General features: G+C 40.5%; 2 protein-coding genes across 20 annotated transcripts in view; one reads left to right on the forward strand and one right to left on the reverse strand.

The window, feature by feature from the left end:
* rbm17 (RNA binding motif protein 17) overlaps positions 1 to 7,250 on the reverse strand; it is a 10,062-nt gene extending 2,812 nt beyond the window's left edge. Inside the window, exons 1-10 of one of the 4 annotated variants that reach the window (XM_032504686.1) lie at positions 7,091 to 7,250; positions 6,631 to 6,781; positions 5,450 to 5,566; positions 4,871 to 5,037; positions 4,155 to 4,267; positions 3,906 to 3,956; positions 3,195 to 3,327; positions 2,237 to 2,388; positions 1,830 to 1,880; positions 563 to 636 (exon numbers count right to left, since the gene is read on the reverse strand). In XM_032504686.1, coding sequence (XP_032360577.1) covers positions 563 to 636; positions 1,830 to 1,880; positions 2,237 to 2,388; positions 3,195 to 3,327; positions 3,906 to 3,956; positions 4,155 to 4,267; positions 4,871 to 5,037; positions 5,450 to 5,566; positions 6,631 to 6,753 — 981 coding nt within the window. In that variant the 5' untranslated portion in view covers positions 6,754 to 6,781; positions 7,091 to 7,250. Of the gene's footprint in view, positions 1 to 562; positions 640 to 1,790; positions 1,881 to 2,236; positions 2,389 to 3,194; positions 3,328 to 3,905; positions 3,957 to 4,154; positions 4,268 to 4,870; positions 5,038 to 5,449; positions 5,567 to 6,630; positions 6,782 to 7,090 lie in introns of all 4 variants that reach the window. The other 3 variants (XM_032504685.1, XM_032504684.1, XM_032504683.1) reach the window with 3 other exon arrangements.
* A 3,968-nt stretch (positions 7,251 to 11,218) lies between these two features.
* il15ra (interleukin 15 receptor subunit alpha) overlaps positions 11,219 to 12,861 on the forward strand; it is a 12,912-nt gene continuing 11,269 nt past the window's right edge. For all 16 annotated transcript variants that reach the window (XM_032504694.1, XM_032504695.1, XM_032504696.1 and 13 more), the window contains exons 1-2: positions 11,219 to 11,418; positions 12,322 to 12,522. In XM_032504694.1, the coding sequence (XP_032360585.1) occupies positions 11,352 to 11,418; positions 12,322 to 12,522 (268 nt within the window). In that variant the 5' untranslated portion in view covers positions 11,219 to 11,351. The remainder of the gene's footprint in view (positions 11,419 to 12,321; positions 12,523 to 12,861) is intronic.

Consider the following 12,861-nt stretch of genomic DNA (forward strand, 5'->3'; position numbering starts at 1 on the left):
TTTTGGGGGGGGGGGGCTTTACCTTTTGAGACAGTGAATAGTCATGAAAGGGAAGAGAGACGGGGAGTAGCACCCAGCAAAGGGCAGCAGGTCGGATTCAAACCCGGGCTGCTGCAGGTCCCAGCCAACAGGGGGCAAACGCTCTGACTGGCTGAGATAGAGGCCGAACCAACTGAATAAATCTAGAATTGGATTGCACTTGACAATGTGGACTTCTGAAATTTGGTCAAACAAGGGAATCAGGATCTGGATCACCTTTTTTGGCCGCGGAACTTGTTTTGATGATAATGAATATCCGCCAAGTCCCAATCTGATACTTGTATTTGCTCAGATAGAGCTGCACACTGTTTTTTGTTTTGTTTACAAAAATAACTAAGTAAACAAAGTAACTAAAAGATGTCTAAAGCTTAATACATTTAACTCAGCGGTAAATGAGTCTTTTCTCTTAGCACCAAAACTGACTCAATAAGATCCCAGCAAACCCCCGACCAAAACACAAACTTTTTCAAGTTCCCCGCCAAACAACAAAGACTAAACAGCATTAATACAAACACACACACACCCTCAGCAGGACAACTTTGGTCGGGTTTTTGAGGATTTCTGTGAGCGGGTTAGCGTCTGACTTCTTTGAAGAGTCTGCTGGTTGGATGGAAACAGAGACAAAGGTCAGTTTTTTATTCTCCTCAAAAGAATACGTACATACAGTACATACAGTACATGCATACAGTACATATATACCTACAAGCATATTAACTTTTCAGCTAGTCCTTGGTTAAACTGTTCTTAACAGTAAGAACAGGAGGTACCAAAACTGCAACAAAGTGTTTCTCAGGGGATACCTGGTGCCGTGGCCTCTACGTCCTTTTTAGAACAGGTAGAGAATGTCTACTGTAAGAGTGACTGTATCCTGATCCAAACTCTAGTTTGATACAGTAAAGAGTACAGGGATTCCAGCTGATTGCCTCCAAAAAATATAAACTCATACAACTGTAGACAGTTTGATTGAAAATAAAGCAGTGATGACTAATGATGAATGACAATGACCTCTAGTGGCCAAAAGCAAACAATGCAGCCAGAAAGAAGCACAGGATAAAGTCAACGGTTTTCATTTCAAGCCCTCAAATAAAGCGCACGCATGCACGCACACATCAATCTTCTCATCAAATTCTCCAGCTGAAAGCAAATAATTGTTTTTTTTATTGTCTTTCTCGGAAATTGTTGAACTATTCCTTACACTATAATCAACATGTATTGGCCTTGACCAACTGCCACTTTGCTCGTTTGAAAACCATGATGTCTCTCTCTCATGGGTGGGCCAAATTCTCTGGGCGGGCAAATAAGAGAAAGGGGAGGTAACCTTGCCCCTTATGACCTCATTCCAGATCGGCCCATCTGAACTTTCATTTTCTCAAAGGCAGAGCAGGATACCCAGGGCTCGGTTTACACCTATCACCATTTCTAGCCAATGGGGGACCATAGGCAGGCTAGAGGAACTCATATTAATGTTAAAAAAAACTCATAAAGTGACATTTTCCTGCCATGGGACCTTTAATTTAATCATTGTCCAGAGGTTAGGGTTAGTCCCAATTAGGAGCAGTGCTTGAAAATAAGGGATATTTATAACTCAGTTTGAGCTGAATAGAGATAAAATGACTCAACTTTTAACAGACCTAAAGCATTGCTGCTTTGAATTTGGTAACTGCACATGAGACTAGATTAACATATACATGGATAGAACAGATGAATGCAAACAAACACACACTTAAAATAAAAGACGAGCATGACATTACCCAATGGGGGGGAGAGAGCAAATGGGAGTGAATGCCAACCTGCAGAGCCTCCGGCTGAAGTCTCAGCAGCACCTGCTTGGCTGGATCCGGCTGCTTAGACACAGACACACAGACACACACAGACACACACAAAAATGCAGTAAAATATCCACATAGGAAAACATCCACCTGTTCCTGAAATTAAACACCACTGATGAGTGTAGAGCAGAAATACACACGCAAAGATCAAAAGTATTAACTAAAAGTCAGTCAGTAAGACTGACTGGATGAGACTAAACAACAAACATAAGGGCTGGAGACGACACAAGCAAAGGTCAGTTAAAGCAGTTGACGGGTAAGGAGGACTTGAAGGAAAGTAAAAGTGGACATGGAAAAACGCAGTGCCATAAATAGCATTGAGGAGATTATTGGCAGCAAAAATAAAACACACAAAAGGTAGTGCTTACGTTTCTCTGCAGCGTCGCCTATGATGATCTTTCCACCTCTCTTGCTGGTCTTCTCCACTGACAGCGCCGTGCTGAGGCCCTGCTCGTGCTTGCCCAGGCCCTGGCCTTCTTTGAAGCCGTACTTCTGCATAATCTTGTGTGCCACCGTACCTCTGCAGGAGTTGATATTGAAAAGAAACTTTAAAAAGGGTGATTTGTTGTAATTCTAACGCCGCTCGTTCACACTGACATTAACCGTCTCATATTTGCATAGTTGGATCATACCGACGCGCTTTCACAGTGATCACAACACTTCTAAAGCCTTTCGACAAAAATAGAAATAATCAAATGAAGTCTTTCAATAAAAATTCAATTAATGGGCCCTATCTTGCACACGGCGCAGCGTGGCGCAAAAGCCCGTCGTAAGTGTCTTTGCTAGTTTAAGACCGACGCAGATGTTAAATTCCCGTCCTGCGCCCACGTCATTTAAATAGCAAATGCACCTGCGCCCATCTTTCCGCAGTACAGGGTGGTGTGTCCGGGTAAATTCTTGGCGTATTGCTATCTTGCGGCAGTAGAAAGTGGTCGCACCATTGACCAACCAAAACCTGGTCATAGAAGTCAAGGGCGCAACATTTTATTGTTATTTTAACAACACATTAGTATAATGTGCCTAGGCTCATGCACAGCGTGCACGCACACTATGCTTGTTACACACACGCAAAAGACTAAAACTAAAAATATTACGGTGCAAATCCGCCATCACAATAGCAATGAGCCAAGATACAAACACGCCTGGCTTTTAAAGGGAATGGGAGATGACACTCTGATTGGTTTATTACATCTTCTTCTTCTTTCCGCTGTCAAACTAGCAAAAGTGAATTTGGACACGCCCTAAACGCACCTGCGCTTCACCTAATTGATGTTAATAATGATGCACAGCAAAACATTTGTGTTTAAGTGTGCGTGTCCCACCCACCCCATGTTAGCCAGGAAGGAGCTGGTCGGTCCAGGCGGTGAGCGTGGCCGCTCCGAGTCCTCGTACATAGGTGGAGGGATGGCGGCCTTTGACCCTCTGGAAGGACAGCCCTCATCCTCGTAGGAGTACGAGCCTAAATACACACCCAAAAGAAAAAACACTAACATCACGTATTGCAGCACAACCACATTGTTCAGGTGTCATACATACTGTTGTCAGCCAGAATACAATTAATATTTTAGACTTTTTTATATTCCTTGCATATATTTTGTGTTTGGTTGTTCTTTAATTGCTGTAAAGATACGTCAAACTCAAATGATGTAGACAACGCTGCCCTCTGCTGTATACAAACTGCCCAGACTGCTCCTTTAACAGACTATTACCATCACTAACAGAGGCTGGCAGTTCGTCTGAGGTCGTCGGGACCGAAGCGGTTAAATATCATCAGACCAACTAGATCTCTGAGCCAAGAGAAAATAACTTTTTTTCTTCCTTGGTTAGTGGGCCGTGCATGAGACAAGTGCATAAATGCTGACAATTGGCGGTTGAGGTTGAGTAAAATTTCAAGGTAAGCCAATCAGAGGTAGAGTTGGGCAGGTGTTCAAAAGCACGGACACACAGCGAACAACACAGGCGAGTCAGTCAGTTACTTCTACCTGTAGTTAGTCAGCGGTGTAAAGCAATCACCACCTGATGGATCATTAAACTTACCGTCCTTGTCCACAAGTGAAGAAGGAGGGGCGATAGCTGCTCCACCCATGGCTGGGAGAGAGAGACAGGAGATCCATCATGTTAGAGAATTACAGAAACTTTCATGTCTTCTGCTGTCCTATCAAAATAAAGGCTGTAATGCCCAAAAACATAATCTAAAAAAAAACACACAAAAAAACTTAAAAAACATCAAAAATTGGTGAATAATTCTAAAGGTCATATGTAAGCTAAGTGCGGTTAAATACTCACTTCGTTTCCTCCGCTCTGTTTCGTAGTCCTCCTCCTCATCTGACTCGCCCTCTGCTGCAGGGAAACGAGAGAAACCGCTTGGCGCTCCGCCTTCGTGCCTGTCTTTCCTCTTCCTGCAACACGCCCAGTTCAAAACTTAAACCTGAGTTCCTTCTACTTAGTCTCGCGCTCTTTACTTTTTCACAAATTACGACTACATAACGAATTACTATTGCCTTTTACTGGGTTTAGTCCCATGTTATGGCTACAAGTAGAGCTGGGCGATACTGGTAAGAAAATCTAATCAAACGATATTTTTGACCAAATACATCAATGTCAATATTGTGGCAATATTAGGGTAGTAGGGTTAGTATAGTAGTAGGGTTAGATAGTAGAGCTGACTATTGATGCTTTAACAATGAGAGTGGTGATAATTACCAATAATGTGGATACAATGACTGAGTAAATAATAGAACAGCTAGTAAGTCTGGTAAGTTCAAAAAATGACATCAATCTACTGTAATGCAGCATTTAAAACAAAAGAAAAGACCACACTTGTGTGATATCACAATATGACACAAGTCATATCTGGCCTCATATTTTGATGCTGATATTGTGTCCATAACATTGTGTCCATCCATAGCTACAAGCATTTAGTTAAAGATGCACCAACATCCCCGAGGAGCCTGAGTATGAAGGAGGGAAAAAGTGCTTTGAGTAAACCATCATGGCAGTACTTCTCTCTGTCGTCCATCTCCTTCAGCCGCTCCTGCTCCCTCTGCCGCTGTCGTTCCTCACGGTGTCGCTTCACCACCTTCTCGTAGTCGTTGGGGAACATCGGATCGTACTCGTCCGCCAACGGGATCAGCACGTCGCCAGCGGAGAAACCACTGGGCACGGCGTCCTAAAGCGCACATCAACACAGACACAGGACCAATCCAACAGGTGAGAATGAGATAGACATGGCGTCCACACACGCAACTGTTATGTGATCAGGATTAGGGCTGCGCAATATATTGTTCTTTTATCGGCATCACGATATGAAGTGGTGTAATAAACACATCGCAAAAGGCTGCGACACATCGCAAAAGACACTCAGGTTTTTGTGTTAACGAAAAGAAAACCACTTTCAAATATAACTTTTTTTGTTGAGTCTGTGTACTGTAGCATCACAATCCCACACACTGCTCTTTATAATACTATTAACATTAGGTAAATTTTCACATCTTTCAAATCCAGATAAATGAAATCAAGAGAAGAAAATCTAATAAAGATTTCATGATCAATGATGACAAGGTTGACTGGGTAAGACAGACCTTAAGTCCAGCAGCAGCATGTGGAGGAGTGTCTATGATCTGTCTCTCCTCACTGGAGCCTCCTCGCTTTAGATCAATAACTGGAGCCAAAACAGTGGTCTGCTTCATCCGCTGGGTCTACACAGACACACACAGACAGTCACAGAAAATCACACAAATGTTACATGTGCCACATATGTACATATTTCATATATATACACACATGTAAATATGTTCCCTTGTAATTGTTAGGCATTCCAAATACATTTCCATGTTAATGTAGAGCACATATGGACATCATCATGTCAATTTGGTGTGAACTCACTTTTTTCAATTTCCATTTGCATGGTTACATGTTATTCTATATGGCTTTATATATCTACTGTATGCAATCTCTTTTTTCACCAGTATAAATAAATTAGTGTTTTTCCTTCGTTTGAGGTAGACTTAGGTGCACATATTCGGCGGGGGGTTTAGGAGTCCTTTACTGAAGAAAATGTTACATTTTTCTATAAAAAAAAAGCAATTTCCCATACATTTTGTGTCTTTGTGAGTTTTTGTGTTCTGTAGTTGTGTTGTGTCTCTTTTTGATAATTTTTGTCATATTTGGAATAGTTTTGGTCACTTGGCATCAGTCTGTGTCCCTTTGTAGTAGTTCTGCTTCTCCTTTTCAAATCATTTTGTAGCATTATTATCACCATATCTGTGTCTAAAATGATGAAAAAGCTGGATCCAAAACCACTATTCCTAGACTTGTCAAATCTGGACTAAATTATTCTAGAGAGGCTAACTTAAAAATATAGTTTCAGATTTGTGAAATCTTTATTCTATTTGTGAAAGTGCATCTAGGGAGATTTACAGTACTTTGTGTGATTTGTACAGTACACCACATACAAAACATTGGAATAAGTGAATTATTCCTTTATTACATTTTCACAAATAGAATAAAGCTTTTACAAACTGTGTTTTTAAGACTCTTTGGCCTCTCTGGGATAATGTAGTCCTGATTTGACAAGTCTAGGTATATAGGCTTTAGATCTGGACCTGGTCTAATGTGGTCAATCGGAAGCTAACTTCAGCTTTAAGTTTCCCTTAAATTTCCCCTTAACTGCCGAATCTGATGCCAACTTCAGCGTCGTCCATACTTCCACGTATTTCACCTGTGTAGCTACTGTAACGTTACTTGCATTGCATGTACCAACCTTGGCCTGGGTAAGAGCCGCCTTCTTCACCTTCAGCTGGGACTGCAGCAGCTTGAAGTTCTTGGACCAGCCTTCGGTCTTGGTGTCACTGGCACCCACACCGAGGTCATCATACAGCGACATTGCTGCCTGTCAGTAGTGCCTCTGTATCCTGCAGACAGAGACACGTTTCATTTAAATTAAAGTTGGCGTTAATAGAACCTGGTTTCAGGAGCCTCATTTCGTTCTGCAATGCTTGGCGGGAATATAAATAGTAGCAGCCTAACTGCAAAGCTTGTTCAATTCTACTTTCAGTGATAATTGATAATAGCTTAAACCTCAGCAGGCCAGAATAAACTGGTTTAATATCAATTTAACGTTAGCTACATAATGCTAACATAGCTACTTAGCTAGCTAACTGTATGCTCCTAAACGAATTACCTGTAAACAACCATGTTTTTTAAGCTTGTTATCAACATACCGGTTTTAGAAACGCCTGGACATTAACTAACTAAAAGTAAGTGCCAATAACATAAAACAAGGTTTAGAGGAACATATGATATGAGTTAGCTCCTCGCTGGATGAGGCGGAAGCTAGCAGCACAACAACAAAACTAAGCGCGACAGTCAACGACAATTAGATACAGTTTCCGCTCTTGGTCCACCTAGCGGCTGGATGACTACATGCACGTGTGACGAGAACTATCGTCACTACCATCAACTGGTGGAGCGGGCTTGTATGTGTGGTGGTTTGCCCCTCGACCCAGCGGCCGCGGGTTTGACTCCGACCTGCGGCCCTTTGCTGCATGTCATTCCCCCTCTCTCCCTCCTTTAATATCTTAATCTGTCCTGTGAAAATAAAGGCCTTAAAATGCCCCCAATAAAAGTAAAAAAAATAAAATGTATATATCATCTGCTTTTAAAAAATGAATAAAAACAATCCTAGCATGGGTTTGTGCATGGGGTGTGAGCATCCTATATCAGCATCCTCATTACCATCTAAGCCTACATGGGCAGGAACACATACAAAACAAATCAGCACATCCTTGTTGTAGCCTACAGTCTGTGATGTGTTTCAAAAGTAAGATCTACACGATTTAGATGTTTTGATGTGACTGCTGCCAAGCTATCCAAAGCAAATAGTGCATTACTGTTGTTTTCTTCCAACCATTGCAGTGCTAGTATTATGGCTAGAGGCTTAACTGTAAGCCTATAAACTGATAGATGATCTGTGGCTCTCTTCTTAAATACTTAAAATTGGTGAATAAAAACTGCAGCTCCAGTACGAACCATCTGGAAATATCAATAACTTATTTGCAAATTGCTTTTCAATACCACGCTGTACTATGTTCCCAGCAGATCTCTGTTCAGACTTCTTACTCCATTGCTGTTGGCTACTTAAATCTAGTAATGGCATCACAAACAACCAGGGACGATCAGCTGAAGACGGGACTGTTATATTTCCTAAACCTATACTTTTGGCTTTTACATTCACCAAAACCATTGAAAAAAATGGATTTGTTATGTTCCCAACAATCCAGCAAAATGGCCTTAACATGGTGAGCTTTACCATAACCTGGTTTATTAGTGCCACCCCAATGTCACGTTTGTTAGTGTCTGTATTTTCTGTCTCCTGTGTTATTTTGAAGTCTGTTGTCAGGTCATTTAGCGTGTACCCCGTTGTTCCTGTGTTTCCAGTTTTGGTACTCCTGTCTTTTGTCTTCCTGTCTCCACATTCTGGAGGGATTTTTGCCTGCTGCCTTGAAGACTCCTTTTGTTTATATGGACTTTTGTATTTCTTTGATTTTTTTTTATTACATCCTCAAGCAACACTACTCTTGCTTGCTCTCTGCATTTGGGTTCTACACATTCTTATAAAGCGTGACACCTTATGTGCAACACTTTTATTTCAAAGTTGTTTGTTACTCCATTCATTTTCCTAACCACTCCCCATACCTCCAACCATTTCTCTTACAATATTGTGTTGCAGTAGGCTTTGTAGTCTACATTTTGCTGCCCAGGCTAAGTGTTTGATGTATATGGTCACTACAATACTCGTCTCCAATGACAACACACAAGTGCTTTTTAATCATGGCGCTGTGCCACCGTACCATGTAACATAACACAACTTGTATTTTATGGATGTGTATTTATTTATCCTAGTAAAAGAAGAACATTTATGCACACTCTATGTAGCCAGCGGTGGAATGTAACTAAGTACATTTACTCAAGTAAAGTAGCCTACTTAAGTACAAATGTTGAGGTACTTGTACTTTACTTGAGTCTTTTCTTTTCGTGCCACTTTCTACTTCTACTCCACTACATGTCAGAGATTGTAATTTTATATTGTACATCTTTTTGTTTTTTTACTCCACTGCATTGATCTGACAGCTTTAGTTACTAGTTACTTTACAAATTGGGAATTCTGCACACTAAACGCATGTAGTTTTTTAAATCTGATATTTTGTCATGAATTAAACTTCATTAAAACATGACTGCCTACAAGCAGCTGAAATAATTAGTTATCATTAAAAACAAATGTTTGGATTGAGTACTTTTACTTTTAATAGGCTACTTTAAGTACATTTTCTTGATAGGCCTACCTTTACTCAAGTACCATTTTCAATGCAGGAATTTTACTTGTCATAGAGTATTTTTACAGTGTGGTATTAGTACTTTTACTGAAGTAAAGGATCTGAATACTTCTTCAGCTACTGTATGCAGCAGGTGTGTAGTCAGTAATGGGCCAGGGCGGCACAGATAACTTATCTGTGAGTGACGTAGTTTTTAGTTTTCTTTGATCCTGTCACTGTTGTGGACTCGATAAGATTTGGCACCTTGATGGCCACTTTTCATTTTATCTTTCATAATTCAAACAATGCTTGGCTAGAAGTTTTCATTTTTTTCATTATTATCACTTTTATCACTTTTACTGCTAGCAGCACATTTGCTGATCATGATCTGACCATAGTCCTGAAGCAGCAATGCTGTTATGAATGCACAGAGGATTAGTTACATGTGTGATTTCTGTCTGATGTGGGCTGCAGGTCTATGTCCTGCAGTATGTAACTGCCTTCTCTGCTGTTTGGGTTCATGTTTAGTTGCCACTTTGTGCAATAAAATGGTTCACTTCATAACATGTGCAGAGCCAATGCTGCTGGTTCTGCCGGTGCAAATATGTTTTAGCTTGAAACGGTTATAATTGACAGGTTTTTGTCTATATTGTTGTGTACAAACCTTTTAGACTGAGCTTTGTTGGTTGTGCATGTTGTAGACAGTAGCCCACTGCTATTGCCGTTTTAATAGGCGTTAGGGGAACGTTCTCTAAAGGTTACAACGTTAGGGGAATGTTAAGGGAACGTTCTCTAAAGGTTACAACATTAGGGGAATGTTAAGGGAATGTTCTCTAAAGGTTACAACGTTAGGGGAATGTTAAGGGAACGTTCTCTAAAGGTTACAACGTTAGGGGAATGTCAGGGGAACGTTCTCTAAAGGTTACAACGTTAGGGGAATGTTGAGGGAACGTTCTCTAAAGGTTACAACGTTAGGGGAATGTCAGGGGAACGTTTTCTAAAGGTTACAACATTAGGGGAATGTTTGGTGAACTATCTCTAAAGGTTACAACTTTAGTGGAATGTTAGGGGAACGTTCTCTAAAGGTTACAACGTTAAGGGAATGTTAGAGGAACGTTCTCTAAAGGTTACAACATTAGGGGAATGTTAGGGGAACATTCTCTAAAGGTTACAGCGTTAGTGGAACGTTCTCTAAAGGTTACAATGTTAGTGAAACGTTCTCTAAAGGTTACAACATTAGGGGAATGTTCTCAAAAGGCTACAACGTTAGGGGAATGTTAGGGAAATGTTCTCTAAAGCTTACAACGTTAGCGGAACGTTCTCTAAAGGTTACAATGTTAGGGGAATGTTAGGGGAATGTTCTCTGAAAGTTACAACGTTAGGGGAACGTTCTCTAAAGGTTACAATGTTAGGGGAATGTTAGGGGAACGTTCTCTAAAGGTTGCAACGTTAGGGGAACGTTCCCTAAAGGTTACAATGTTAGGGGAATGTTAGGGGAACTTTCTCTGAAGGTTACAACGTTAGGGGAACGTTCTCTTAAGGTTACATTGTTAGGGGAATGTTAGGGGAATGTTCTCTAAAGGTTACAATGTTAAGGGAATGTTAGGGGAATGTTCTCTAAAAGTTACAACGTTAGGGGAATTTTAGGGGAACGTTTGATGTGACAAAAAACGTCCCCAGAAAGATAAACCAGCTTTCCATTAGGCTTACAACCAAAACACATTCAAAACCTAACCAAACCTAACCTCCAGGGAACCACAACCAACAACGAACGTTCCCAGAACCAAAGATTGTTAGCTGGGGTATATGTTGGAAGGTAAAATTTTACAGTTTTTTTCAGTTTGTCCTTTTTGCTACTTTTACATCTTTTTTAAAATGGCCCATTCACTTCTGTACTGGCAAGCCCAAAATACTATTTGTGTTTACGCCACTGGTATTAACCCGATGTGAGACTCAAGTTTAATTGCGTAGCCTAATAGAAAAACATGACGCCTGCGTGGGAGCACCCACAGAGATCATATCAGAACACGTGATCCAATGCTTTGCAAAGAAGTGGTGAAAGCGAAAGCACAGTACTCCAGTTAACAGTAGGACGTCGCAGTGTGAGGATGAACCATACCGGACATGATTTACATGGCGAACTTGTTTTAGGTCTCCGCAGATCCGTCAGATGGACCTGGGTTCCTCTTTATTCTTTGTTATCTGTCTGCTCGGAGCTGCGCTCCGCTCCAGCGGCGGTAAGTGCAGACCCAGCACACTTTGCACATAAGATTGTTCAGAACTCCCCTATCTTATTCAACCTTACTCTAGTTTGGTCCAAACCAGGGCGCTGCAAAAATAACAATAATGCAAAATAAACAATGTTTGCTTTTTTATTAATTACCATTGTTATTCATATTTGCACTTTTCCTTTCAGCCACTATAGTTACCGTCTGAGAGGTTTTGTGTGACGTTAGTATGCTACTGAACAGCATTTCTAACACAATTCAGTCAGCTCTAAACAAAACAGACACCCCTGTAAAAACTAAGTAGACCAGATGTGCAGAGGAAATCAACACATTTTAAAGGCATGGATTTTCAGAATAAAATAGCTCTGTAGGTTTTTGCTATGGCTGCAGCATGGGTGGCTAAGACAAATTTCCCATGATGTGGGACAATAAAGTTAATCTTGACTCTTGAGACTATTTATAGACACAGAGACGCTAAAAAATATGTAGGCCTACCCTGTTTTTTATTTAGAACAATTGTTTGATTGTTTACAACAATCTCAGTGTAACTGCAGGGAATTGGTAGATCCTTTTGAAACTTGGTCTAATAGTTTGAAGAGAGAACCTTTCTGTTTCCCTGTAACCGTCTAGGCATCTAGGCATGTCATGTTAAACAAATTAGTCTATAGAGTTACAGTAAAGCAAAAGGTTAATCAATCCAACAGCATGTGCAAAAGCACCTAACAAAAAAACTGCAAAAATCCAACAGGACTCATTCACAACTGATTAAATAAGCAACTCATACAACTTATTTTGTTAGCTGAAACTAATATAAAAAAAAAAGGTGAGCCATTTTAATTTTTTGTTGTTGCATTTCTGTGTGGATATCCGCATCCCAATTGTGATTTGCCATTTGATGTTTTTTCTTCCCAGACAACATCAGTTGTCCATGTCCAAAGATTCCTTTATTGGATCTAACTGAACCTCCACTAGATTCCTGCCGCCAAATTGACAACACTTACCGCTACACGTGCAAAGTAGGTTACATAAGGAAGGTGGGAACTTCAAATCTCATCAAATGCAGGCAAGAGGGTGGTTCTCCAAAATGGTCCACCCCCACCCTCCAGTGTAAAGGTAAGAGTAATGCTATTAAAGAGCTCAATCACAGAATCCAAAAGAAAAATGGAGCTTTGTGAGTGAAGCAAAAATATCTCTCTACCCAGTTAGCATATGCTACCATAGGGCTTAGGTTATTTTTTAGAAAACTTCATTTAGAAAGTAAATGGTACAACGTCAAAGTACATCGTCAAGAAAGACAGATAAAAGGCTAAAAATAAACATTTAGGAGATGAAGAATTAGATAGGCCCAAGGTTCGGTTCGTATCATGATTTTTGACCCACGATCCAATACAAACCTTGATTCTTTTTTTTTGGGGGGGGGGGGTTCTCAGTAAACGTAATACAACTTTTTTT

This window comes from Etheostoma spectabile, chromosome 23, assembly GCF_008692095.1.
Source record: "Etheostoma spectabile isolate EspeVRDwgs_2016 chromosome 23, UIUC_Espe_1.0, whole genome shotgun sequence".
NCBI classification, from domain to species: Eukaryota; Metazoa; Chordata; class Actinopteri; order Perciformes; family Percidae; genus Etheostoma; species Etheostoma spectabile.